The following is a 27,546-nucleotide window of genomic DNA, read 5'->3' on the forward strand; positions in this document are numbered from 1 at the left end:
CGGTAAAGAACTTTAAATGTACGAAACTACTTTTTTCCAGGTACTTTTTGACCCCAAACAACCTGCAACGTAAGTTCTCTGTTCCAAATTTCATGTTATCATATAAATGACTCCCCTTCCCTCACTCTTCCTTTTTTTAACTTGTAGGCTCTTGAAAACAAGGGTGCGAAGGAAGTTCCCTCAGCATCTGGAATAAACGGTCGTGAAATAAGTCACGTGTAATGTGATAAAGGCCGTCTAGTAGAGATTTTCCTGCGAGGAAAATTCAAATCGAGTCTCTCGCTACCAATGTGAGAGCTGAGGGCCAATATCATATGATAAAATGATTTATATCAGCCCGACCCTCAACCGACAACCATAGCTGCCTTGTAGTGCCAATGGAATCTTCATGTCCTTATTCTCCGATTTAATGTAGGCCTAAGCCATAACACGATACTGCCAAATGTATTATTTTTCCCCGTCAACAAGATTTTTCTCAATTTTTAGTAAGACCAAGACCATGTCATGCTTTTGTAATAAGTTTTTTTTCAAATTGGTCTTCCGTGACAGCTTTCTGTTTTCTGTATGTTTGTGTGAATATCTGGATCCATTTTGACAACAGGAAACGCATTTATTCTGTCGATTTTTTTTAAACTCAAGTATTCTGCCACAATTGGGGGTGTTGGATCACTTCATCGATAAAGTTATTCCTAAAGGCTTTGCGCGCCGTTTGTAATAAAAAAAAAAAAAAAAAAATAAAAAAATAAAAAAAAACCGCCACACATATTTAGTAAATTTCCTCAGTTATAAGGTTTCAATTACAAAAATAATGGCATATTCAGTATCAGATTATTTAAATTAATTTCAAGTAAATAAAACGCGAGGATTTAATGTTTTAGACAGTACATATAAAATTTGAATTTTGAAGTTTCTTTCACTTCTTTCATTGGCAAGGTCGGCGATTCGCTACAAAATGTCTGTAAAAAACGTGGATGCGTTTTTATCTATAGTAGTAGAGAAGTAGAACAGTATATTTTATAGTACTAAAGTGCTACAATTTCAGAGAATAACCTCTTAACACTTTTTTTTTCCGTAGATATCACCAGGCAGCTCACCCAGCACCGTATTTATACGTATTACATAATAATTTCCGTTGAATGTTAGTAACGATAAACTGAATCTGATCCAAATCGACGGTGTAAGTCGACAATCACATAACTCGGTTTGCGACGTCGCAGACTTCCAGTTATACTTGATTTTTTAAACGAAAATCTACTCAACGGCAGTTCTTCAACAATGCCAATAATTTTTATTCTCTGTGCGAAGAAAATTCTGCAAAAACTTCAAGGAATGATGTCAATTTGTTCTCCTTTAAGAAATAACACAGATGCGGAGATTTTCAGACACTATATGCAAATGAGATATGTGATTGCAAACTTACGCCGTCAAAATGCTGCGAGAGACATAGTTCGGAGAGGAAAAACGTAATTGGAAAAAAAAAAAGTATTATTGATTGGCATTTGAGCGTTCCATCACAGATGAAATAGTATATCTGCTACAGTGTGAAACATTGTGAACCAGATAAGATAGTTTTATGAAAGAACTGCTCATATCAGAATAACAGTAGATTTGTTTTTAGCCGTATGTGTGTTACAAAACGATAAATCAAAGTTAACGGGGAACTGATGACTTGCGGTTGGCAACGTGCCAGCTCGGTCCAAATGGTGTTGAAAAAATCTAGGTAGCATCCCTCTTTGGGAGGGACGCGTTTCAAATTCTGTGTAAATGTGGCTCAAGCGCCGCGAGACAAAAGAAACGAAGAACATCAAGCCTTGCCTAGATCGGCAAAACATTCGAGGTATATTGTTTTTTTCTTAAAGGTTTCCATGTTACCACGCTGAGAAAGTTTGATAAAACCAAATGGCAAAATGAGTTATGCCTAAAATTCAAGAAGGAGGAACATTTCTAGGATCATAAATCAGGGGTAGCGGTTGAAAAGTTTGAGTTATATACAGTGGTCCAGAATTCAAAGTGAAGATTTCAGGATGAGATTATCGGGGTTCATGTAAGATTTTTTTTTTTTTTTTTTTTTTTTTTTACGAATTTTCCCACTGAAACTATTGATTAAACAGGAATCTAGATAGTATATTTAGCCATGCCCACCATATTGGATTCCTTAAATTCGAAAAATTTATTCAAAATTCTAGTTTACTGTCAAAAAGTACCTCCTGGTTCATAACGGGCGCGCCAAAAGTTCATGAACAACTCAAGTCTCAAGAGCAGGTCTTCCTTCAAGGGAGCCTTCGTCGGCACATTAGCAATGATAATTACTTCCTTTTAAATCAATGGAGGTTTGAATTTGTGTCACAGGCAATAATGGGCATGAAATATGCGAGTTAACTTAAAATACAGCAGCCAATAGTTTGATATGCCTTATTTTGGTAGAGCAATTTACCCGAGTTAGGTTCCAACCCAAGAATACAACTATATCAACTTCGGTGTATTGCACAGTATCACTCGCATTTGAAGGCGTTTTATATCGGTCCGACTGCGACTACGAAGAGCAGTCTTGACACGTTGACTTTGAGAGCAGCTGTTTACGCTGCATACGTCGAATGAAAAATAAGGAGTAATTTTCATATTTTAGCGTTACGACGCGCCTAAACTGACATTTCGAGTTAATATAAAATGGATCTTCTTTCACAATTCCACATCTGTTTTTCAATTGAAAATTGAGTCTTTTGATGAGTTTTGTAGACAGCGTTCTCTATCTATCATGGTGCCACGTCAAACTTTGCGAGTTTATCCTATGTGGTTTCTTGCATAAAATATGACGCATCGCAAATTGAAAATTATGAGTTTTTGAAAATTTTAATGACGGCTTTTTTTTTTTTTTCATTTTACAGTAAAGAGCTTTGCCTAAAAAGAGCCAAAATTCGCCTGTTTTGGAGCCCTTGTAATCGGGGTCCGTTTGAGATTATCTTTCATCTTTAGGATAACTATTTACATATTTTAAAATTTCAAATTGAGTTTACGAATCGCTTTCGAAATGGGGGGGGGGGGGGGTAAAGTCCCCAATTTTCACTCATTTATGCAGGTATTTTCATGTCGGATTCCGACCATAGCATGTTCACTGATTCAGATATCGGAGCAATGGTTGCGGTGATTATTTCAGAAATCTATTACTTATAGTTTCAGATTGATCACGAAGTAAGTAAAAATGATTGAAAGAACCAGAAAAACTTTCCGATAAGAAAATTGTGGAAGTAAGCTTGGAACACAAGTTATGAAAACTTCAAACAAAAGCTGTGTTGAGATGTGATCCCTACGCAGTAGCTGGCGTCACAATTCGAATAACTCTGATTATTGCAGTGAGGGATGTTGAATTTTATCACCCGTGTAAGTAAAACCAATACGAAACATCGGAAAATTTTATCATCATTTTTATTGAATCCCTGGGAAAATTCCTTCGTCACTTTTACCGATGTCAGAAACACGGTCGTGAAATCGTAAAGTTAAAACCCTTCTCCAAGGTTGCCATAACTTTGACTTGCCTCCGTGTGGAGTCCTGTTTTGGGCGAAGCTACTGCTGGAAGCAATCTAAGAAAACGGTTCATAACAGGAAAGAAGATAAGTGCTGGGTCTGGGCCCTGCCCTTCTGAAGGCCAATCAAAGCCAGACAAACCCAAATATCAGATTGAGCGTTACAATGAACTCCAAAGAATTTCAGTGCCAGGCTAATGGAAAGATCGTTCGACACTGTTCAGCTTAGGCTGTTACATCGGAGGTACATTGCTAAATTTCATCATAGAGACTGATACCGGTTTGGCTCTCATTTAGGCTCGTCAGTTAGTCACAAACAACTGGTTACTCCTGTTAAATCCTATAGGCAACATTAAAACGTCATGGATGCGATGCGAGAATGAAGTGCGATCCCCGCGCCATCTACCGTTACTGTTTAATAATTTTCTAAGACAGTAAACGATACCTAATAAAATTTAATGTGATGCAAATTATACGCTAAAACTGCCCAAATTATTTAACCAAAGAACAGAAACAAACACAAGACCTGGGACGTTTTGGGATGGTCTTAAACCCCTTCACGAATAGGAAACAAAGAACCTTTTGCCATCTCGAATGGGGGTCCAAGGATTTTGGTTTTTATAATTTTTTGATATGTTCTTGTTTCCTATTCGGGGGGGGGGGGGGGGGGGGTTAAACGGCCCCAAAACGAGCCAGGTTTTGTGTTTGTTGTTTTTAGCCTTGGCTGTCCATATTCTTGTGTTTTTTAGTGTAACGTGATTCGCATCGCAACATTTTTGACGAGCGTGATCATATTGGGAAGAAAGTTGCCGGGAATGTTGCAACACCGAGAAGTTTTAATGACCGTAAACGGATATTTTTCAACCTTCTCTGTATACTTATGATCGACTTGGCCAGGATGAAAAGGAACTAAAATAGAAAGAAACAAGAAAAAAAGAGGGGAAGACATCACATACTAAATTGGGCATCTCAGTTTCGGAGAAGAGCATCTGTGGACTGGATCTGCTTCATCCTCACAAGACGAAAGCAAGCACGCTCCATAAAGTAACAGAGAATGAAGTCATGAAGTCGAGTTACTAGAGCCTTGGCTCGTAAAAGTTAATGGGCTCCGTTACGGAAAGAGTGGGATCGAATATCGCACGTCGAGTCGTCGAATCACCTCCCAGCCGGGGTCCAAGTTCCTTTACTGCACCGACGGACTAAAAGTACCGCTTTCAAACCTTAGTAAATCTCTCAAGTTTCCAAAGCTTCATGCAAAACTGCCTATTCATAATGGCCCTCGTGAAACACGGTCTCGCCCTTAACCCTGCAAGAAAAAACCACTCGGATTTGCTGACCCAATCGCGGTTTAGAACTCAGTCCACTTAAACTGGATCTTTCTTCTTTCCTCTCTTACAAGTACACCGGAAAAAGTCCCGTGGGTCCGGAGTCCAGACTCTTAAAAATATTTAAAATAATCGATACTCTTGATTCAATTGGATTTTCGCTTAAATCGAGAGCCAGCCTCCTAATTTAAGCGGATTTGTTTTTGATTCAAGCAAAAATCCGATTGAATCAAGAGTATTTTTTCTTATTAAATTGTTGAAGAGTCTAGACTCAGGATCCAAGAGACTTTCTTTCCAGTGTACGTTTTTTTACAACATTTTCCGATCAAAATGTTTGCATTCAATTAAAAATAATAATAATGAATACAATGGACCACTAGACAAGGTACGAAGTTAAGCATTCTGATATATGTTTCTTAACCAAAATTTTACGGAGAACACGATTTGCGCAACGAAAATTACTGAAAGCAACTCTTAACAAATATTTTAAATGTTTCTTGACGCGTGAATCCAAACCTCCCGCTCATGAAAACTCAACGGATGCGGGAGTCAAATCGCACACTAAAAATTACCATGGCACTCTGCGATATGAAAACCTGGGAACCTCAATCTTGAAGCTTAGGCTCAGCTGCAACAAGTTGCTCATAGTTTAAACAACACAGGGTGGGAAATAAACAATGCTGCATTGACAAGCCTGCCAAAACCATCGTAGTGCGCGATTGGACTCACGTTGAGTATTGAGTTTCGTGTGATTGGGCAATTCCAATTCCCGTAACCAATGTAAAAAAAAAAAAAAAAAAAAACAAAAACGTCAATACCTTAGATAGGAAATGATTTTGGTCATTTCAATGCAAGAATCGTGTTCTACGTGAAATTCTGGTTAGGAAACATGTGTCAGAATCTTTAAATTCGCACCTTGTCTAGTGGTCCATTCACTCACAACCTTCAATTGAGGTAAAATATTTTAACCCATCTGAAAACTTGACGAAAGCAGTTTTTACGTGCGAGAAGGAGATGTTCTTTCCTCGCAACACCTAACGGATTGCTGACGAAGGTAATGTCCGTCATCGGATGGGAGATGCGAGATGGGCCGGGGAACGTTGGGAGGGGTAGTGAGAAAAAATGAAGAAAAATGATCCGGAGCTGTGCTGTAAAAGGAGCAGAGTTAACTTTCCCTCGCGCAATCTGCCGTTGAGCACCTAGCAAATGAGCGTTAAAGGGTGGAGGATGGGAGCAAGGGGCTCTCCGCGAGCTGTGCTTCCAACTATAATAATGTGCGGCATGGTATTCAAAAGGATCAAAAAAGTTTGTGATCTTCATTGATCCTCGAGTTAGCTTGTTTTTTTTTTTTTTTTTTTTTTAAATTAAAAATTTGTTTTTCTTCTGCCGGAAGTCTCTCAAAATTGTAAACCTGGTCGGTTCTCTAATTAAAACCAATCAAGAGAACCAGGCAAATACTTTCAATGTGCGTGGCTGAGTGATGTTTTTGGCGCGTATACGTAGTATACCGCCTTTGCGATCGTTTCGAACCCTGCTCGATACAATAACCGAGTCCCTTAGTTCCTTACCGAAAAGTGACTACCGCGAACTTCTGAGATTTTCCAAAGCGTGTAAAAAGTTTATTTATCCGTCAATAATTATGATTTAAAGTTGTTTCTCATTCTGGGGCTCGCTAGTTTATGTGCAGTGAATACCAAGAGTCTACGTTACTTGGTTTTTTTAAAAAAAGCCTAAGAGTAGGGCGCGCTGATTTAAAATATGCATATATAAGCGGAAGCAAGCGAACTGATTCGAGGATGGCTGACCAGTTCGGCACTCCTTGAATGAGAATTTCACTCACTCCGTTTTGTTCAAAACGTTGCTTTGACATATCTCCACACCACTGTTATCCTTTTCAAAAGTTGGTACTCCTTGCTCTGATAGCCGGGGCCAGCAGGATAGTGGTAAGTGCAATCTGTGATGAGCCTCGAGACTCATTAGACCATTTGCTAAACGTGGCTCATACAGGAGTCCACTCAGCCCTCTCTTCCCCACGCTCCTGATCACTGCGTCGGCGTCACGAAGAACAATGGGCCTTGGGCCGCCTTGGGTCCCAACGCGGCCGATACCCGTACCCCAATTACTCACGCTTCATTAACCATTTCACCGTCACGCTAGGATTCATCCAATTTTCAAAAAAAATTGTTTCGCGTGTATTTAGCAATTTTTTCCTTACTCTCCGTTAAAACACAAATAAAAAGAGACCTCATTCATAAAAATCGGCCGAATAGAAGAGAAGTTACAGTAATCGAAATCCGAAGAAATCAACAAAACCTCGACTTCTCGATACGAAAAATAAAATGAAGGGGAAAAAAAGAAAGTATAAATTACAATTAAATATAATTGACCTCAGAATTTGACAAGCAATTCATTTATATACCTAACGCTGAAAAAACTGGGAGAAATTACAAAAAATTCGCCTCTTGCAAGGGGCTTCTTTGTAAGAATTTTGACCTGAAGACAACGGTCGAATAACAGCAGTACTCCATACAATACACGGTGTGCCTGAACGAGTTAAACATTTTTATACGTCCAAATCGAAAAATCTTTATATTTTTAACTACAATGTCTCTTGAATCGTTTAAGCCAAAAAAAAAAAAAAAAATTCCGTCGAGATTCTGGAACGTAAAGGCGCTTTAAAAGTATTCTGGGGCTATAATAGCTAAATCACCGGTAGTAAATCCCGTTATATTATTAAAAAGAAATTGACTCCATAGTTTAATTCCTTAGTTTCTTGAATACGATTATTTTAAGCACTTAAACATTTATACCACCAATTTTAGCCATGGGGTGATTTCCTGAGAGCCGATAATATCACGAATTTCTCATAGAACCCTTCAACAGTGGCTTGCTTTTTTGGCAGCCGATTCGGCCATCGAACCGGAGTTTAAATGGAAGCTGATAATAACCCAAAGCTCTGAGAAAAATTTTGAGATGAGTATAAGAACGGTTTGTTGTAAGTAACGAGGAGAGGCGGGCAAAGCGGCTAAAATCCGATCTAATTTTTACAGTTTTTCTGTTGAATTAATGTTGCCGCGGGCTTCTGACTGTGTCCACACATAGTTTCTGTTCAGCATATCGATACATAAGTATTTACACACGTAGAATCTAATTTTCACGTCGGGGAGTCGACATATTTTGATTTTTTCGATTTTATACGGAAAATTGATGGTTTTTCGGGATTGAAATTATTATTGTTTCATGAAAAATAAATGCACCCAAAATGACTATAGCATATTGATTTTTACACATTTGCACTCACGAAATTGGTTGGTAAATTCAACGAGTGGGTGCATCGACCTGGTATATCAAGTTTCTGCAATTTTTTACGGCAAATCAGTAGATTTTCGGGATGTAGATTGCTTACTTTCAATTCATGAATGAATAAAGCAACGACGTGGTTGAACTTCTTTGCATGGAAAGACGTTTAAAATAACAAAATCAAGACGTATTTAATGCAATTGCATTTATATCGAGTCAATTTCTTTTCAATAATATAACGGGATTTTTACTACCGGTGATTTGGGTATTTTAGCCCCAAAATACCTTTAAATCGACTTTATCTTCTAGGAGTTCGACAGAATTTTTCCTTTCTTCGCTTAAATTATTCCGTAGCACTTTTCTTCAAGAATATGATAAGATTTTGCTTGAGGCAGATCAAAAAACTTAAATTCGATCGAATAGCTTTCTACTTTCACAATACACGGTCTCGTCAAGGTGCGTCTTTGACCTCGCAGTGTTGGATCGTGAATTCTCTTGTTGTGCTGTTTGCCTATTTTGAAATCTCTGTAAATGAAAACTAAAGGGGTTGATATGACCGAGTTAATGACGCGCCTTATCAACACATTGTGTTGGAGTTCACTGCTTGTTTTCCAATACCGTCAATAGTAATTAGAGGATTTTGCAGTATTAAATTTTATTGATCCTCGTGTACGTTCGGATTTTTTTTTTTTTTTTTTTAAATTTTATATAATTGGATTTTTTTCTGCCGGGAGTCTCTTAAAATTGTAAACCTGGTCGGTTCTCTAATTAAAACCAATCAAGAGAACCAGGAAAATACTTTCATCATGTGCGTGCCTGAGTGATGTTTTTTTCCACTACCGTCAATAGTAAGTAGAGGATTTCGCAGTATCAAATTCAATTCGTCTCAGTGTGCAAACAAGTTAGAGACCTGAAGATTCTCGAACTGTGACGTGAATACGAGGATACATCCACAAATTGAATCCTTTCTTTTACTCCGTGGGATTTCTGTCTCGCCGTCTGTGCGCTCAAAGCACCACTCTCGTCACATCTAACATCAGTAGGCCGACTACAACTGCTAAACAGCTCCCCTGGGGATTCGACCCATTTCAGATCTTAAGGGAACAGACCCTCTCCCCTCTGTGAAATCTCCACGGAAAAGCTTGGGCCTCGAAAGTATTAGGAGGCACTCCGTAGTTTAAAGCTTACTGCTCTTCAAGAATTCTTTCGCTATGCAGAAAAGAAATATCAAGTCTTATTGGATCTATATTCCAGTAAAGTTCAATATTTTAGTTGTGAAGTTAATCCATGCTCATGTGCGGTTAAATTGTACATCATAAATCAAGGTTAAAGCTGTGAGTTAAATCGTGAAGAAATCTATAAAAGTGTTTTTAAATCGCAGTGTGAGAATTTTTTTCAGGGTTCACTCCTTACTCACAGAAATGGTGTTTTTTACTCGGACTGTTTAATAAATAGTCGGCAGGTTTCCATGGGAACCTTTTTGTAACTCAAAATTCGTTGGAAATGTCAAATGCGCAATAAAAGTTTTTTCATTACTTTTTTTTTTTTTAAATGAAACTACTCAAAGCGCTAGTTTAGCTTCGAAAGTGTATTTAATCGAAAGGGAAGTGCGCGGCATCCAAAGCTGGGTCTCTTCGTGTTTTGTTTGTGTTTAGAACGCGGAAAAAAGTGTGTTACAGTTGCAACAACACTCCTGGCTGATTTCGAAGCTATAGGCAGAAGTCCGTGAGCTTTCAAAACACGCAAATGCACTGGAAAAAAAAAAAACACATTGGATCTAGAGTCCAGACTCTGAAAAACATCGACAAGAAAAAATACTCTTGATTCAATCGGATTTTTGCTTAAATCAAGAACCAAGCCTCTTAATTTAAGCGGAGTTCCTTTTGATTTAAGCTTAAATCTGATTGAATCAAGAGTCCTTTTTCTTGTCAATGTTTTCAAGAGTCTGGAATCTAGATCCAATGCGTTTTTTTCCTATTGTGCGAACGATTTTTTTATGTATATTTAAACGCGTCGATATTGACTCGTGGTTTATTTGATATCTTATGTCAACACATGAACTTCCCCGAAATTATATTGTCATTGATGAGATCATTAAAAAAACCGTTTTGTTTTTTTCTGATTTCAGCAATACTTAACTCTCTGTGTAAGGAGTTTCTATCCGTGAACGTGTCTGCCATTCTGTACCTTATGAACTACGAAAAATACGGTCGAAGCACGGCCTCTGCTCAATATTTTCTACAACTAGCAAACTACCTCGGAATCCCGGTTATCGCGTGGAATGCCGATAACTCGGGTCTTGAACGGGTGAGTTTTCTTTCCTCCATTTTTTGTCTCTATTCGTTAATCTTTATTTTCTTTCTATTACGGACTTCCATTTTCCGATTTTAAGTATCTAATTACAATTATTTCTCCTTCATTTATCTCTTCCTTTTATTTTATTTGATTCCTGTTCATTTCTTACATTCTCTATATTTTTTATTTCTGTTATTTTTTTTTTTTTTTTGCTATGAATATTTCAGTTTTAATGAGGGGGCGCATTCGGGGAGCGCGCAGCATAATTTCTGAATGAACGCCCCCCTAAAAATATCCCTCTTAGAAAGAAATTCTATCCAAATAGTTCGAATAATTCAGTCTTTTGTATCAAAGTAATTCAACAGAAAACATTATAATGAGATGAAATGTAACACTGGAAAAAACCACATTGGATCGAGAGTCCAGACTCTTAAAAACATCGACAAGAAAAAATACTCTTGATTCAATCAGATTTAAGCTTAAATCAAGAACCAAGCCTCTTAATTTGAGCGGATTTCCTTTTGATTTAGCTTAAATCTGATTGAATCAATTAAGAATCCCTTTTCTTGTCAATGTTTTCAAGAGTCTAGACTCTAGATCCAATGAGGTTTTTTTTTCCAGTGAATGTTTTAAATGACTTTCGGTCGATTCTCTGCGTTGATTTCTTGTGTTTATTATATTTCGCCTCAATTTTGATTAGTAATGATTTTAAAGTCATGTCAAAGCTGTCACACGATCTTCACCATTATTGCCCTTTCTCCCCTCCGGAAAAAAATGAAAAAATAGAAGGAAATACCAACGTATGAATCGGACAGACTTTTTGGCCGGAAAAACGAAACGTCCAACAGACTGTTTTAAAATGCTTCTTTAAAGAATTTAATAGAAATAGAGCTCATGTGGAGTACCTGGAGGCGATAATTCTCTCTGTGAATAGTTTCCTACTAGCACGCGGCAGGGAATTTAAGTGGGTGATTTACAGAGAAAATGTGGCAAAGCGCCTACACCGCTGACTTTGGGCTGAGCCCCGAGGGAGGCGAGGTTTCGACCAATAGACCGAGTCTGGAAAACCGCTGATGGAGCTTTTCGCGGAAAGTCTCTCGATTAGCATTAATTGATACTCAACACTTGGACAGACTTCACTGGTGACCGAAACCCTTGCGACTATTTGATTGGATTAAACATCGCCTTCATTGGCCATCGGACTCGGGTTTAAATGAAATTTTGATCATTGACTCGGAAGGCTTTTCCGCTGCACAACAGAAGCGGGTGAAGGGAGATTCCTGTTTTGGCGAGCGGGTTTTTATTGCAGAATTTGAAAATTTTGTGAAGCTGAGCATAAGGAGGAAAAAGTGGATCTGTCCGTATTAATAACATCTTGATGCATATATCGCCACCTTCTGGCCGAAGTATTATACAAGCGCCTTGCGACAACTCTTGATCATTTCTACCGCTTTTTCATATTTTTTTATTTTTTTACAGAAAAATTGTCCAACGATCTGTCCGAAAATTTCACTGCGTTTTCTGTGTGCTGCCGATAAAATTCAGTTAAGTTTTCAAACAGATTCAACCAACAATTTCTCTGTAAAAGAATAAAATGACGCTGGAAATTTAAAAAACGTCGCATGGTGCTTGAAATACTTTGGCTGGAAAGTGACGGTATTTGGACAAAGTTTATCAGAAGGATACCAACCAATAATAAGTTGAAACTGAGGAAAAGAGGTTTGAAGTTTCATTCCTCCGTAAGACTCAATGTAGAAAATCAACTTTAACCCCTCTTTTCTCAATTATTTTTTTTTTAACTTTGAGTCTTTGGCAGGAGTAAATATATGACTAAAAGAACTCAAAAACATTATCAACTCAATTTTTCCGGAAATGTGGGTCGGTTCCTTTCTGATAAACTCGGTCAATTCATCCTCCGCTCCCTTGAAAAATGTTCTGTGAATTTCTGGGTCGAGCGGACCCAATAAAAAAAAGTTTAAGCAAGTACAGTAACTCAATTGTATTGTATTTTCAAGAGGCGCCTTTACATATGAAGCCACCCTCACATCTGATGAGAATTAACGTAGAGGAAAACTGCATGTATGCACTACGTTCAGTACTCATTAAATATATTATAATTATCCTGAATAATCAAGAATTTTTCGAATGGTAAATTTCTAAAACAACGTTCTTTTCTATGCTTTATTCAGTGTCATCGTAAATGAACAAAGAAAAAAATACTCGATTTTAAATGCCACTGTTCCTTTCAGTTGCATGATTTGAAAAAAGAGAAGTATGATATATTCAGAGGGAGAAAAAGCTGAATATATAATAAAGCCAATAAATATCGGTGTCACCTACGAATATATTCTCGACAATTTATTTTTGAAATATTTCTCTTGGAAGCGGGAACAGCCCATTGATTCGGTACCAATATCTATTCCAACACCTACAGAATACGAATCACCGCCTTTCCGCTCTTTCCTGGAACAATGATCTGTCTACCCTCGTGGAGAGGGTGCGATTACACATACCAAGCTCAGTAGCGAGAAGTGAATGATCGATTATCGATAGTTTCCCATGTGAAGATGGGGTAAATAATCGATTATGAAGGTGTTCGTTCCGAACACCCTGTTTATCGATTCCTTTCCATACGTTTAAATGGCAGATCAATCGATACATCGTAAAGCACGCCACGCTCCTGACTAAGCTTATGCTGGAGCTAGGGTTGGGTCTGTTTCTGAAGCGGCTTGACTAAGCGTTTGAATAAAGATGCATCAGTCTTTTTTCATGAAGACATTCAAAGTTTCGTTATGCCTCTCTTTTCTTTTCATAAACAACATTTTTTTCATCGTATTTGTCGGCATTGGCCAACAGCAGTCTACTTACATTTCATGTTGCCTAACCTCTCATGTTTTATTTTATTGATTTATTTGTTGAACGTAGAACTAAACAACGCAGTGCCATAGAACTTAATTTTGCCCTCAAAGTTTTAAGTCAGAATGCTGTTAGATTTCTGTGAGAAAAATAAAACATTAGAGGAGATTAAGCAACTTTAGACGTAGTTGATCAAACTTGTCTAATAGCCCACTAGACAAGGTCAAAAATACAGCGTTGCAATGTGTCTGTTTTTTTTTTTCTTAAAAATCACACTATCAACACAGTAGACACATTGAACATTTCCAATTTTAACTTTATGCACAAGTGAGAAATCGGCGTTTTCTATTTGGTCGATTCAGACTTTCCGCTCCGAGGAAGCCACTTAGCTTAATGGATTTCGATCTTATAACCACCTCATTCAGTAAGATTTACCTTAAAATAATACTAGGGGCTTATGGGGCTGCTTCGCAGCCCCTTATTTTGCCTGTACACTTTTCACTTTCACATGTTTTTTTTTTTTTATTATTTATTTTCATTTAATTTTCTGTTTTGTCTTTGAATCGGGTCTAATTATTTCTTTGAGAGAATAAATATAACAAATGTTTTCAAAAATTGTAATTTTATTTAGTAAACTTTAAACTAAAATTTTGTTTTAATCTTCATTCAAAATTATTTTTTAGGTTTTACATTTGTTTTTAAACTAAGTTTTAAGTATCGGTTTTTTATCTTCTAAATACTTTACTCTGTTTTTCTTTAATTGTTGCTTCTTCTTTTTCGATTTCTGCCCTGCTTTTTTCCCAATTTTTCCTTCAACTCTTCTCTTTTTCGTTCCTCCTTTTTTCTTTTCTTCTTTTTCTTCTTCATTTTCTGCTCCCTCTTTTTCTTCTTCATTTTCTGCTCCCTTTTTATCTTCATCCAATTCTTCCGCTTTTTCTTCTTGTTCCTGTTCATTTTTCTTTCCGTTTTCCGTATTTTCTGTTTCAGAAGTTTTTTCTTTTTCCAGTTTCTTCATCTTACTGTTCCACATGAATGTTGTGAGAAAGAAAAATTGGAGGTTATTGACTTGATGAGGAAAAATTGGAAATAGGAAAAAGATGGAGCCAATCACGATTTGGGGTTTGAACTGTTTATTTTTAAAATGTTTAAAAACAAAACGGAATAGACAAAGTCCAAATAGTAACTAACGGAGGAGGAAGGATTTAAATGCAGTATCCGGAATGCAGCTGCATTCCGGATGCGTTAAGGGGTGGGAAGGAGGGAGGGACGGACTGAGAAACTGAAAAAAGTACGTTACGTAACGGTAAATATTAAATAAACTTACCTATATATGGATCCTTGAACTTTAAAGCAATAAGGTCCATCACCCGGAATATCAATTCGATTTGCAGAGAAAGAGGCAAAAGCAACAGCACTATTATAATTTCTGATATGCTTTATGAAATTTGGAGAATATAAAAATAATGATTTCAAATCGGTATTTGTCCGAATACTCGGTAAAGAAATTAAGCCATTTTGGCAGCAGTTATTAAAATGACCATTGGACATTTCACCCTGAAAATGGCGAGCATCACAATGATGACAAATTATATTCATTGAACCGACTGAAAATTTGGTAACAAAATTTTCATCAAAGTTCTGATCATCAATTTTATACTTCCGAAATGAAGAAATGAAACTTTGATTTTCTATACTAATAACAGAGTTAAGTTCTTGCTTCACTAAACGAACATGCGAAGAATTCTGGAAAACGCGACCATGTTTTGGAGGACGACCGCCTCGGTCATTGAAAATTTCACTCATAACAACTGTTAAATTTAAAATTAAAATTAGTAAAAATTATTATTATTTTAACAAAATCATAACTGAAAAGTTCAATATTTAAATTAAAAAAAATAAATCAGAAGAAAAAGGGATGAAATGAAAATGGAAATTAATAATAAACATATTTATACACATTGAAAAGAAACAGCGTGAAAAGTTCTGAGAAAAAAAACTTGGAGGTTATTGCCTTAATGAGGAAAAATTGGCAATAGGAAAAAGATGGAACCAATCATGAAAAACCGTAAAAAAAAAAAAAAAAAAAAAAAAAAACGCGGGAAAAGAAAAATGTAAGTTGATGGCAGTTGAGTGTTGGAAGTAACCTCACTTAATGATGATTGTTGAATGAAAACAGCTGATAAAAAGACAGCAAACAGTAAAGTAAGATGCGTAGCAACAAAACTTTTCCGAAAAACAAAAAACAAAAAACCCCCACTTCCCCTCATCCAATTTATGAGTTTTTAGGGATTTAAAAATCGGGGACGAACCCCAGAAAATAATTTATAGTTTTCCCGAAGCATTGAGAACAACACCTTTCAAATGAACCAACGCCCCTCGCAATTAGTACAGTGGTTGATTCACAATTTCATTCTATTTTTCAAATTAAATATTAAGATTTGCTCGGTGTTGGGTATTTTTAACGAGTTCATAAATAATGTATTTATGCTCGCGGGTTGGGTTTAGAGCACCTCTAGTAATGGAGACGAACTTTTTGACATGCCTTAATAGCCATGGCTCTTTATTCTGTAAAAACATAAATACATACTTATCATAAAGGAAAACACCGTTTTTGAATACATTTTCCTACTGCACTGATGAAGCGAATTAGATTCGAAACATATCTCAAGTTGCCATTCTGATTGGCCGTAACTATAGTTTTAAACAACGTAATTCTAAAAGGGGATCTTTATTCCAAATGAGTTTTTTCCTTCATAGTGAGTATTTTTGTTCCTGCAATAATAAGGACCATGACTTTATGTCAAGACACTTGTCTCTAACAGTGTAACACAGGAAGGAAACCCGTTTTTGAATCAAAAGCTTTAATGACAGTTTGATGGTTTTCCGGTTCGACGCGAAAAAATTCTATAACCCTGAAGGTGAACAGCAAATGTTAATATCTCTCTCACGTGGTGCTCGTGGATATTTTTAGCATGTTTAACATGTTATGCATAACGTTTCGATGAATAAAAAATGCTTGATGGTGCTTCCATTCTTACCACGTTATGTTATGGCCCACTCTGCCTTCCGCGCTCAATGTTCTGTTTATTTTCCATGTGTTTTATGTGATCATATTAATAGTACCCAGTTCGTGACAAGAGCACGTAAGGGAGCGAAGCAATAGAAAGTAATGGGTCTAAAGTAGCAGTTCTCCCGTCGTAACATTTGCAAGTATTTTCAGACGCGTTTCAATGAAAAGTCGCTGTGTAAATGAAATGAAAATACCTCTGTTGAATGAGTTTGATGAATTTTCAAAGTTGAGACGTAGGGTGATCCGGTAATGAATGCCCAATGAAACACGTCTGAGGACGTGGGTCACGGAAACGGGGATAGGAGGCAGGAATGGTAGAGTGTCAGGAGCGTCCTTGGATAATCATTTTGAGCTCATTTGCATTTACGGGAACGGTATACAATTGTGAAAATGCCGTAGCGAAAGCTCGATTTTTCTTTTTCATTCAAAGCTCAATTAAAGTAATGGATGGAACAGTATTTACGAATGTGCTGACAAACGAATGCGTTTCGTGATACAATTAAGTAATCAATTTTTGTGTGATCATATCCCTTTGAAAGGAACGACGCTGACGTGAATTTGGCGCCGCTTTTAATTTTTTTTTTACCAAAAATGTCCTCTAAAAATGTCATTCCATGCTGATTAAAAGGAAACGCTTTGCGTAGTTGTAAACAGTGATAAAAAATGTAAGGTAAATTCTGGGTCCCCGACGTAAATTGCCTGGTTGGTGATCGTCGTAAACTAACTAACTAACTAACCAACCAACCAACTCGTAGAGAAAAAACAGGAGGTGTTTTAACGTCAATTTTCTTGAAAATGGTGCAGTTTAGGTATATGGAATAAATTCGTTGTATTCAAAGTGTTTGAAATCATGTAATGAGTTGATATAAGAAAAAATATCGGACGTTATGGTCTGTTCATCAGCCTTCGAATTCCGGATGCAACTGTTCGTGCTCAGTTCCTGTCCATAGTGCATATCGACGGTGAAACTACCAAACCACGTATCTCGGTTTGCGACGTCGCAGACTTCCTGTCATACTTTATTTTTTAAATGAAAAACTACTTAACATCCAGTCTTGAAAATTTCTGTGATTTTTCCTCTTTGTGCGGAGAAAATTCCGTGAAAATTTCAAGGAATGATATTGATTTGGTCTACTTCAAAAAAATAAAATGTGAGCGTAGATTTTTAAACACCGCAAACGAGATACGTGGTTTGGTAGTTTCACCGTCGATATTGTCCCGCATTGAAAGCGCTCCGAGTCAACACTTGAGCGTGTTAGCCAAAGCCGTAAGCCGCACCGTTCCACGTGATCAGGAAAAACGTGTATCTCAAATTGACTGATAACCAAGAGACGAGAAAGTAACAGAAACTGCATGAGATCGACCTCGTCATTTCGTCGAGGGTGCAAAAATACCACGAACGTTCGAACACAGCAACAAATACATGGAGCTAAAAAGTCCATAATATTGATGTAATCATAGCTGATTAATATACATTTCATGGAGCTTTCAATCATCAATTTATTTTAGCAACAATTTGACAATTAGGGAAAAAAGGGGAACGAATAAAACTTTCAGATGTATTTAAAACACAGACATAAAAGGATAACAGCTTCTATTGAATCACAGTAAAATCGGGTCGGCAAACTTCGCCTCATCCCATGTTAGAAAAAGAGTACCGAACAAAAGACTTAAGGTAAATAAATCAATAAACCTGCAATTGATTGAGCAATCAATTATCGGAGGAGCTCAATCGAGGCTCAATTAGTCGGGGGAAGGTTGCAGAACAATAGATCCGTGAAAAAAGGCGTCCGAGAGAATGGACGCTGCTTTTGGCTGAATAAATTGATTTCCAAGCTTGAATAGCGTCCGGAGACCGTCGCTTCATCGTTGCAACACAGGTGAGGGTTTCCACCCAATTTGTTTCCAACTGCACGGAGAGTTATGTGTAATATCGGTCTAACCTGGCATCAGGGTTGTATACTGAGGCTCCTTTCAACTTTCAAGGAACGTCTCCCGTGGGCCAGGATCCATTCATTCAATCTGCTTCGTAGTGGCCGTTGTCTGCCTCGCCAATCCACTCCCACAAGCGACACTCTTTCACTTTATCATGTTCATAAATGTTAGGAAATTTTAAGAGGATCTCTTTTGTATTTTGAACAGATTTGAAAATTTTTACGCGAATTTCTTATCGAATGTCCAGCGGGTTTTTTTTTTCATTTTTTTATTTATTTATTCGTTTATTTTTTTTTTTTTTGTGTCGGAACCCAAGTATTCAGTTCCGTCATGTTACTATCTGTTCCCTCAAAGAAGGGTGAAGAAGTAATCATCATGGCGGGAAGAGCTCGATGAGTGATGAAAAAGAATAATTAAAAATAAAAAATGGCCGTCCGTAAATTACGTAACTCTCCAAGGGGGTCTTTGCCAGCGTTACGCGGTGTTACAGTGGGGGGGGGGGGAGGTATAGAGCAAAGCGTAACGTGACGATTTTAAGTGATTCGTTTTCGAGTTTCTGTAGAATTTTTGTCGGTCGTCTTTAGAAGTTTTAAAGAATCTCAAAAATATTCTCTGCAATATTTGCTCTCTTCCTTACTAAATAGAAACGCCAATCCGTTTAGTAAATGTAAGGTGATATTTATGTTATTTTGTATCGAAATGGGGAAGGGGGGTATCCGGGCAAGCACTACTTAATATATAGGGGGACTCTAGCCTCTAGCACTGCATTACAGAGCGCGGCAGGGGGGCTATAGGGGCGCGAGGCACGTGTCAAGAAACCGTAGATTTAGCGTTACGTAATTTAGGGACGGCCCTACAGTCAAAAACCGAGGTTTTGCTTCATGATGGTCACTACAGAAATACATTTGTTTTACGAGGGGTTATCGGAGGTACCTATTCGTAAGGTAGGAAGAAACCACCTGTAAGGAGTCGCGCTTGGCGGAGAAGCGAGGTTAGTGCAAGGAGTCTTTCTCTCGAAATTTTCCCAGGGCGCGTCGGAGCGCGATGTGGACGAGGGCGGTGGGGGTAAGGGCGGGCCGACGCTCGGTGGAGCGTCTTGGGGCTGATGCCTAATAAACGGCGAACCGATTACTGGCTTCCCGACAAAATTACTTTTCCCCGTCTTTCAGTCCACCGAGACGAATGAACGATATGCCAAGCTCATAAATTAAGAGCCTCATTGCCGAACTGCCCCCAAGAAAGTCATATTTTGTCACGCGGGAGTTGCAACCCTTATATAGTAACCATGGTCTGAAGATTCGGGATCATCCTACACTGGAAAAGAAAACACATTGAAGCTAGAGTCCAGACTCTTGAAAACATTGACAAGAAAAAATACTCTTGATTCAATCAGATTTAAGCTTAAATAAAAAAAAACCGCTCAAATTAAGAGGCTTGGTTCTTGATTTAAGCTTAAATCTGATTGAATCAAGAGTATTTTTTCCTGTCGATGTTTTTAAGAGTCTGAACTCTAGATCCAATGTATTTTTTTTTTCCAGTGTACGACAATCATTTGTCAGATTTAACAGCGGGCTGATTGTTGAAATTTATGGACAAAGCTATAGACAAAGAAGACAAAAGGTATGTACGGAAGGCTCCCATTGGTGGAAAGCGGGTGGTTGCAATGGACAAAGAGGTAGATAATAGACTAACCAACAACAACCCACGAGAGAACCTATAGTTAGTCTATCATTTTCTCCCTTAGTCCATAGGAACTAACCATTTCAACCATTAGGATCGCTCCATACTCTCTTTGTCTTCCTTGTCTATCGCTTTGTCTGTATCAATTTCAAAAATCAGCCTGCAAGGGTTGTGTCAGAGTGCTGTCGGAGATTAAATATTACGAGGTAGAAAGGGAGACGGTTCTGAGTACATGGGGGAGTATGATATGTCTTTTAGCGGAGTAAGCAAGATCAGTAAGCTCAACGGTGTGTTGCAATCCTTTTTTGGAAGACTGCTTTAGCACGGTAACATTTGAAAAGATGTGAATCAATGCATTATCAAAGGGTTTCCGGCGGCAGTTTGAAGAACCTAAAAAATCAGGAAATGTCTTGGGCAACGTCGAGTAGAGGTTAGCGAAATTAAAAGAGAAAAAATCGAGATGGAAGTTTAATTCAAGTGTCAGGGAAGGTCAAGAATTTTGGAAATTTCGGAGTCAGGGAAAAGACAAAAAATCAGGAAAAGTCTGGGAAACAAAAAAGGGCCCGAAGAACCCAAAAAATCAGGGATTTATAGCGAACTCAAGAAGTCAGGAAAAGTCAAGGAATTTCTGAAGCACCGTCGAGTAGAGTTCAGCGTTTAATTATTTCGCGCAATCACACACAGGTGCACCAGCCGCAAAAGATGTGACACCTCGTTTATCACACTGAAATGCACCCCCAAACTGAATCTTTATAATGCAGTCTTACTGGAAGCAATCCGGCAACTTTTTTTCGCCGCAAATAATTTTGGCAAGAGACGAAGAAACTGTTGTAATTATATTAATTTTTTGTTGGTTTAAAGCTCAAGTTCTTTATAACTTTAATCTAAACATCCTTAATTTTACAAGCAGCCGTTATTTTTCGAATTACTCTCTACGTCCTTAACGTTTAAGAATAGATGGGGGGAATGGTTAATTGCCAACATAAGCCATTTGAGGGCCTCAAAGTTAAATCGAGCTAAAAATATCAGCGATTCTTAAATTCAATTTATGTCGGAACGCTATCCATACTTTAACAACTAAAAGCTCAATTCTATGAATCCTTTGGCGCTTCCGACAGTCCTTTTTAATTGGTAAGAGTATAGGCCTAATTGCTCACTATTCTATAATCGCTCACATGCTTCAGAATTTATTCCTCTTCAAGACTCAGTGTTAAGAACAAAGTTTAAAAATCATTTATTAGTGCAAAATATTTTTTCGACTTTGAATTTTTGACAAGAGGAAATGTGCGCTTAGTTGAATTCAAAAATACTACCAACTCACACTCAAAAGAAGAAGAAGGAATCAGCCACTTTAAAACGAGTGAAATCGTGCGTGAGCAACAATTAGCTGGACTTCTTGTTCCCTTTTGGCCAGGTCATCTTACGTTTTATTTTGAGCAAAGGGTCATCTGAAACTGACGTAACGCTAAATTTGCGGTTTTTTGACATCCCCACCCTCTTTTAATGCTCCGTAACGCTGTGCTAGACCCCCTCCCTAAAAATTATGTCATACTTGCCCAAACCCTCCCTCCCCCACTTCGATAAAATATTTGAAAATATATAATATAAAAATAACATAAGTATCACTTCACAGTTACTTACCAAATTGGCGTTTCTATTTATTGAGGAAAAGTGAAAGTATTGCAGAGAATATTTTCGAGATCCCTTAAGACTTCTGAGGAGAACCGACGAAAAATTCTGCAGAAAATTGAAAAAAAAAAAAAAATTATTTAAACTCGTAACGTAAACCTTCGCTCCATGCCGCCACTCCAAGTAAAGCTGGCAAAGGCCCCTAACACCCCCCCTTTCCTCCTCAGAGCATCACGTAATGTATGGACGGACCTAAATGGGATGTCCGGTGACCAAGAAGAAGGTTCCTGAGAACGCGGTAAATTTTAAAATGTGTACAATGCAGATTACGCAAATTGTGCGTTTGGGGGTGGGCTTTGAACGTATAAATAGTTGAGAATTTCCGTGCTTATGGTTACTTTGGTTCACTCTGAGTTACTTTTTACCGGTCAGATCAACCAAAAAAAAATCGATTGATCGACCAAATTTTGGTTGAATGAATCGAAACTGCAGGTTAGTATCTAAGGATGAAGAAAGTGCCCTGCTCCCATTAATATATACGCTCTTCTATTTCCCGATGATGTCAATCAGAGGTTGCGACTTGCAAGTAGCTAGCGCATCAGACCCTCACTCATCATGATTCAAGGTCAATCCTGGCGGTTTCCGGCTGATTATTAACGAGGATGCAAAAACGTAACCCGACGATTCGGGCAAATGTAATGCAAATACTTGCTCTGAGAGATCCAGAGAAAAATCAACCAAAGTATTTTAGCCGTTTTGATTTTGTGTTCTACACCCATAGAAATACAAAATATCGCGCGTCAGTTACTTTTTCCCACTAGATAGGCTTATTTTAGAGGGCTCTTCTTATTTGGGCGTATCTCTCACGTGCAACAGTAGCATTTAGTCGAAAATGGAATGAACCACCAGACAAGGTACGAAGTTACCCATAATTTCACGTAAAACACGATTCGCGCAACGAAAGTTACTAACATTAACTCCCAACCAATATATTCAGTATTTCTTGACGCGTGAATTGAAACGTCTTGCTCATGAAAATGCAATGGCTTACGTGTGAGCAAAATCTCATCTTAAACAGTCTCTGCGACAAGCAAATACGGCAACCTCAATCTTGACGCTTTGGCTCAGCTATTGCAAATTGCCTACACTTTAAAAATTTAAGGGTGGGAAATGAAAAATCCTCGATCGAGAAGCCTGGCAAAATCTTGGTAAGGCACTAATTGACTCAAGCAGAGTATTGCGCTTTTGGTGACCGGACAATTTAAATTTCTCGGTACCAGTGTAAAATATAAACGCTAATATCTTAGTTAGGAGTTGATTTCAGTAATTTTCACTGCAATAATCGTGTTTTACGGGAGATTCTGGTTAAGAAACATGTATCAGAATTTTTAATGTCGTACCTTGGGTAGTGGTCCATTATACACAAGGGAATATAGAGCAGAGGGCATGAATTGGAAACATGAATAGTATGAACACGGCAAAAAGTTGCTTCCGGTTCACCATTCAAATGCAATCTGCATTCTGACCATGACCAACGGATCATAAATTTAGCCACCTCCTGTGTAAAAAACTAATTCATATTTTCAACGCATATTCCTCTCCGTGCGCAGAGGGACCGATTCGGGTTTTATTTATTCATCTTTTCCGCGCAAAAAATTTGTATTGGAGCAAGCTGGCACCGTTCATGCATTTTCCCCGGAAACCCTCTCATGAGATTTTACGTCCGCGAATCGAATTTAGGCGTTGACTCGCGGAAGCGACATAGTAAAGTTATCTCACACCCTATTACGTGCCAGCGCGGTATGCAATTCACGGATGGAGTTGCATTAGATTCGTCACTAAAAAAATGTCAACACGCAGAGATTGGAGCCGAATAAAACATTAAGGGTTTTCGAGCTTTAACATTTTATTAAGACTCAAGGTACCTACTCGATGGCAAAGTACGTGATTTTATTTTCCTTTCTTGCAAAATTACAATCATACACGTCCGTGCGCATAACACAGCTAAAGATCATCATATCGACGGTAGAACTACCAGACCACGTATCTCCGTTTGCAACATTGCAAACTTCCTGTCATGCTTAATTTTTTAAATAGAAAACAACTTAAAGGCAGATCTTGGAAACCTCCATTATTTTTCTTCTAAATGCGTAGAAATTCTGTGAAATTTTCAAGGAATGTAATTAATTTGTTCGCCTTCAAAAAAATCAATAAACTCGGAGATTTTTAAGCATCGCAAACGAGATACATGGTCTGGTAGTTTTACTGTCGATACACTTCCACAAACTGGCCACAAAAGTTTTTTTTTTTTTTTTTTTTTTTTTTTTTTTTTTTTTTTTAAACGAATCACCGGGCAATCCTGCCAAGCTGTACGCATATTTTACAGATTTGATGACAGTGATAAGTATTTTATCGAATACACTAATCTTTTTTTATAACTTTACAAATCCACCATTGATCGGTAGCTTACAAATAAAGTATCAAAATTGTAATGGGCTCCGGAGAGGAAAACCAAGAGTAGTTTGCTGAGATAAAGGAATCCGTTTAATGTTTTATAAATATTTGAAAGTGTTCGGGGGGTAGTTTTGATTTTTTACCTTTTTATTTTTTCTGGAAATTCAATGTGGGTATCTTTGAGAATCGTCTGAAGTAGGTTGTAATTAACAATTTAACTGCTTTCTTACTCGATCCCACATAATCACCGTTTTTTAACCAAAGGGCAGAGGCGATCTTGCGAAGTTGGCGGCACTGTTTTTTACCCATTTAAATACATTGAAAATATTGCTTTAAGGTGAGGCAGGCTGCATCACCAAGAATGGATTGTTAAACAAACAGTTAAATAGGGGTAAAAGAGTGTTACCAACTTTTCAGAATCATCAACGCCGGAGGGTCTCCCAGAGACTGGTAATCGTACAGCGTGCACTCTTCGTTTAAAGGTACTTCAATAATAGCATCCTGTAAAAATAAGTCTCATCTGAAAGCTTTTAATATTTTCTACTTTTTTTCTTTAATAGTAGCCCCATTTTCTAATAACTCAGTGTTTTGTCAGAAGAACCTTAGATACTTATAAATATTATTTCCTCCAAACTGGCCTTTCTAACGCAATCAAAGCCTTTTGAAGTCACAAGTCATAAGCGTGATAAGCTTATTCTAACTCACGGGTTCTTTTGCGTTTTTCCCCTGGCGGGAGGAAGATGGAAAAGGGAAATGCAGCCACTCATCATAATGAAAGAATTATGCATGATTTATGATTATTGTCGGGAGTACCTCTCCCGACACTACCCCTAGCATTTTTCATTTGTCACGGTCTTAGTGTGTAATTTCCTCGCTTTGTCTGTCCTACTTTCGCGCCGGCATTTTGAATTTTCTCGCCGTGATTTACCGGTAAAGAGAAGGAGCCGACGCAATCGCGACCCTTGAAACAAAACCTGGAATAAGAAAAAGAAAAAGTAGAAGAAAAAACCTAGGGATTGACATTCTTAAGAAGAGAAGGAAGTCGCATTCAAGTCAATGTAAATTATGGCCAACTCCTAGTGTATACCTTCAAGCCAAGACCAAATGAGCTTTACAAATAAAATTACCAGTTTGTGTTTCTGCCCGGCCTCCTTGTGCGCTAGCACCAAGGTTGTCACATTATGCCGATAAATTTCTGTTATTTTTCTGTTAATTTCCGATATTTTTCTGTTAATTTCCGATATTTTTCTGTTTCAGCGAGCATCCCAGTCAAGTCTTCAACTACAGCTGGCTCCTTCGCTAGAGCACCAGACTGCTGCTATGCTGAGCATCCTAGAGCGATACAAATGGCATCAGTTCTCCGTTGTGACGTCACAGATCGCTGGTCATGACGATTTCATACAAGCGGTCCGTGAGCGGGTCACTTTCATGGCGGACCGATTCAAGTAAGTAAATATATTTCCACCTGATCCTCCTTTCTGAAACACTATAATCCAATCCATCGGTTCGAGTGGAAATACATTTTCCTGACAAACCCGCGTCGTGTGAAACACATGATTTCAGTGTTTTTCACCCCTACAAATGCTGCCTTTTTTATGCACTCAACCCTGAGTACAACAAGAGTAAGGGTCCTCAGGGTGTCTACAAGTCCGGAAATAGTACTGATTTTTAATGGGCGGTCCGGAAGTGCTGAAAAAGTGCGGAATTTTGCGAGAAGGTCTGGAATTTTTCAATTTTTTTTGTCATTTTCATCACAATCTGAACGGAAAATTCAAATTTGCCGAATTTGATCAATTGGATGTACTGAAAAAGTACCGAATTTTTCTGTTGAGGAGGTACTGAATTTCTTGGGAAAGTACTGAGAAAGTACTGTGAAAGTCCTGATTTTTGGTCAGCCTGTCATAGTTGACACTCTGGTCCTCCAATTGATTTACATACCTTTACAAAAGATTGTGCCAGAAATAAAGGATGAGTTTATGAGGGTCCAAATAATTTTGTGAAAAAGAGAAAAATCAATAAATTATTTTAAATAATGTATTATCGATCTGCTCGGTCTAATGAATCGGATGAAACAGACTTAAAAGACTCACGTTCTCAGAACTTTTGTGGCTTGTGTGTCGGAATGTCAATATATTCACATCTATATTGCGAAACAACATCGGTATCATTTCTCCAAAAAGGAATTCTCTCAAAGGCAAAATTGTGCTCGACTAAGCTCTTTTTCTCAAAAAATAAAAATTTCAATTTTATACGTGATTGGATAGCGCTTGAATTTTTATAAAAATCATTTAATTTTTATTACTTTTTTTGGCGATTGTTTGATTTGTTTCTTAATTTAATTTTCATCTCCTGCCCCCTGAAAGGAAGCAGCGCAGTATGGAAGATATTGCGTAATTTCCCAGAGAAATATACGCCCTTGATCAAATATTTGATTGTGCACCAGTGAGGAATATTGAGTTCTGAAGAGGCCGCAAATATTTGCCGTCCTAGCAGAAGCTGAGGAACGCTTTGATGATTTTTCCAAACTACCATCTTTTCCCGTCACCTCTAGGTCACAGATCTCGATGATTGAACAGCGCAAAGGTGCCCAGTTTGGGCATTTTGTGCGCGAACGATAAAATATCAAACATTGGACAAAACCTGGAGGTCTGTAGAGAAAGAAAATTGAACTGTCACACCTAGCAGTTGGTAATTGAATGTCCCATCATCGCTAAAAATAGCAGGATATAAAAATGTCGAACTTTGTGAGTCACATTACTTTTATGAGGAACACTGAAACTAACCTGAGTGATTCAAGCATCTATCATGATAATTCATCGTAACAATCATATGAACGTATTATAATGCTAAAAGGAACTATGTTGCACGCAAATCCTATGCACATAGTTTATTTTAGCATAAATACGTCAATATGATGCATGGCGGTGCTCAACTATCGGCGAATCTCGTTTCTTTTCTTTTTTTTTTACATTTTGCTTCCTCGTTTTAGTCCTTGCAATCGAAATAAAAAGCCATCTAAATCACGACCGTAAAATCCCGAATTAGGTTAGTTTATTGCTTTTAAACCATTCCTCTCGGTGGAAAATTATATCTTCGTGTTGTCTTAAAAGGATTATCTGGTGATTACATCGCGTTTTACTATAATTCAAGTTTGCTCCAAATAAAAGGAGGGCTCAAATGATATCTCCCTTTTAGCAGTAGTACGTTCGACGTCAGTTTAAGGTCAAGTATCAAGTTTATTAACTTTGACGCACCAGACATTTTGGAGCTAAATTTCTTGCACAATACTATGCAACACCTCTTTTGTGAAATAGTTGCTTCAGGCGCCGCGCGCCGCCGCACGGCGGGCAGGCGGCCAGCGCGAAACGCGCATTGGCGCCTACAAACCTAAGTGGATACTTCAAGCATTGTGCAATGCGTGAAGTATCCACTTAGGTTTGTAGGCGCCAGTGAGCCTCCCGCGCTGGCAGCACGCCGCTC

At 38.0% G+C, this 27,546-nt stretch overlaps 1 protein-coding gene across 5 annotated transcripts in view; it reads left to right on the plus strand.

The window, feature by feature from the left end:
- Positions 1-27,546, plus strand: part of Nmdar2 (glutamate ionotropic receptor NMDA type subunit 2) — a 156,207-nt gene that overhangs the window by 71,533 nt on the left and 57,128 nt on the right. For all 5 annotated transcript variants that reach the window (XM_072304570.1, XM_019050916.2, XM_072304576.1 and 2 more), the window contains 2 exons: positions 10,276-10,454; positions 25,324-25,511. In XM_072304570.1, the coding sequence (XP_072160671.1) occupies positions 10,276-10,454; positions 25,324-25,511 (367 nt within the window). The remainder of the gene's footprint in view (positions 1-10,275; positions 10,455-25,323; positions 25,512-27,546) is intronic.

The sequence above is a fragment of the Bemisia tabaci genome, chromosome 1 (assembly GCF_918797505.1).
Source record: "Bemisia tabaci chromosome 1, PGI_BMITA_v3".
Taxonomy (NCBI): Eukaryota; Metazoa; Arthropoda; class Insecta; order Hemiptera; family Aleyrodidae; genus Bemisia; species Bemisia tabaci.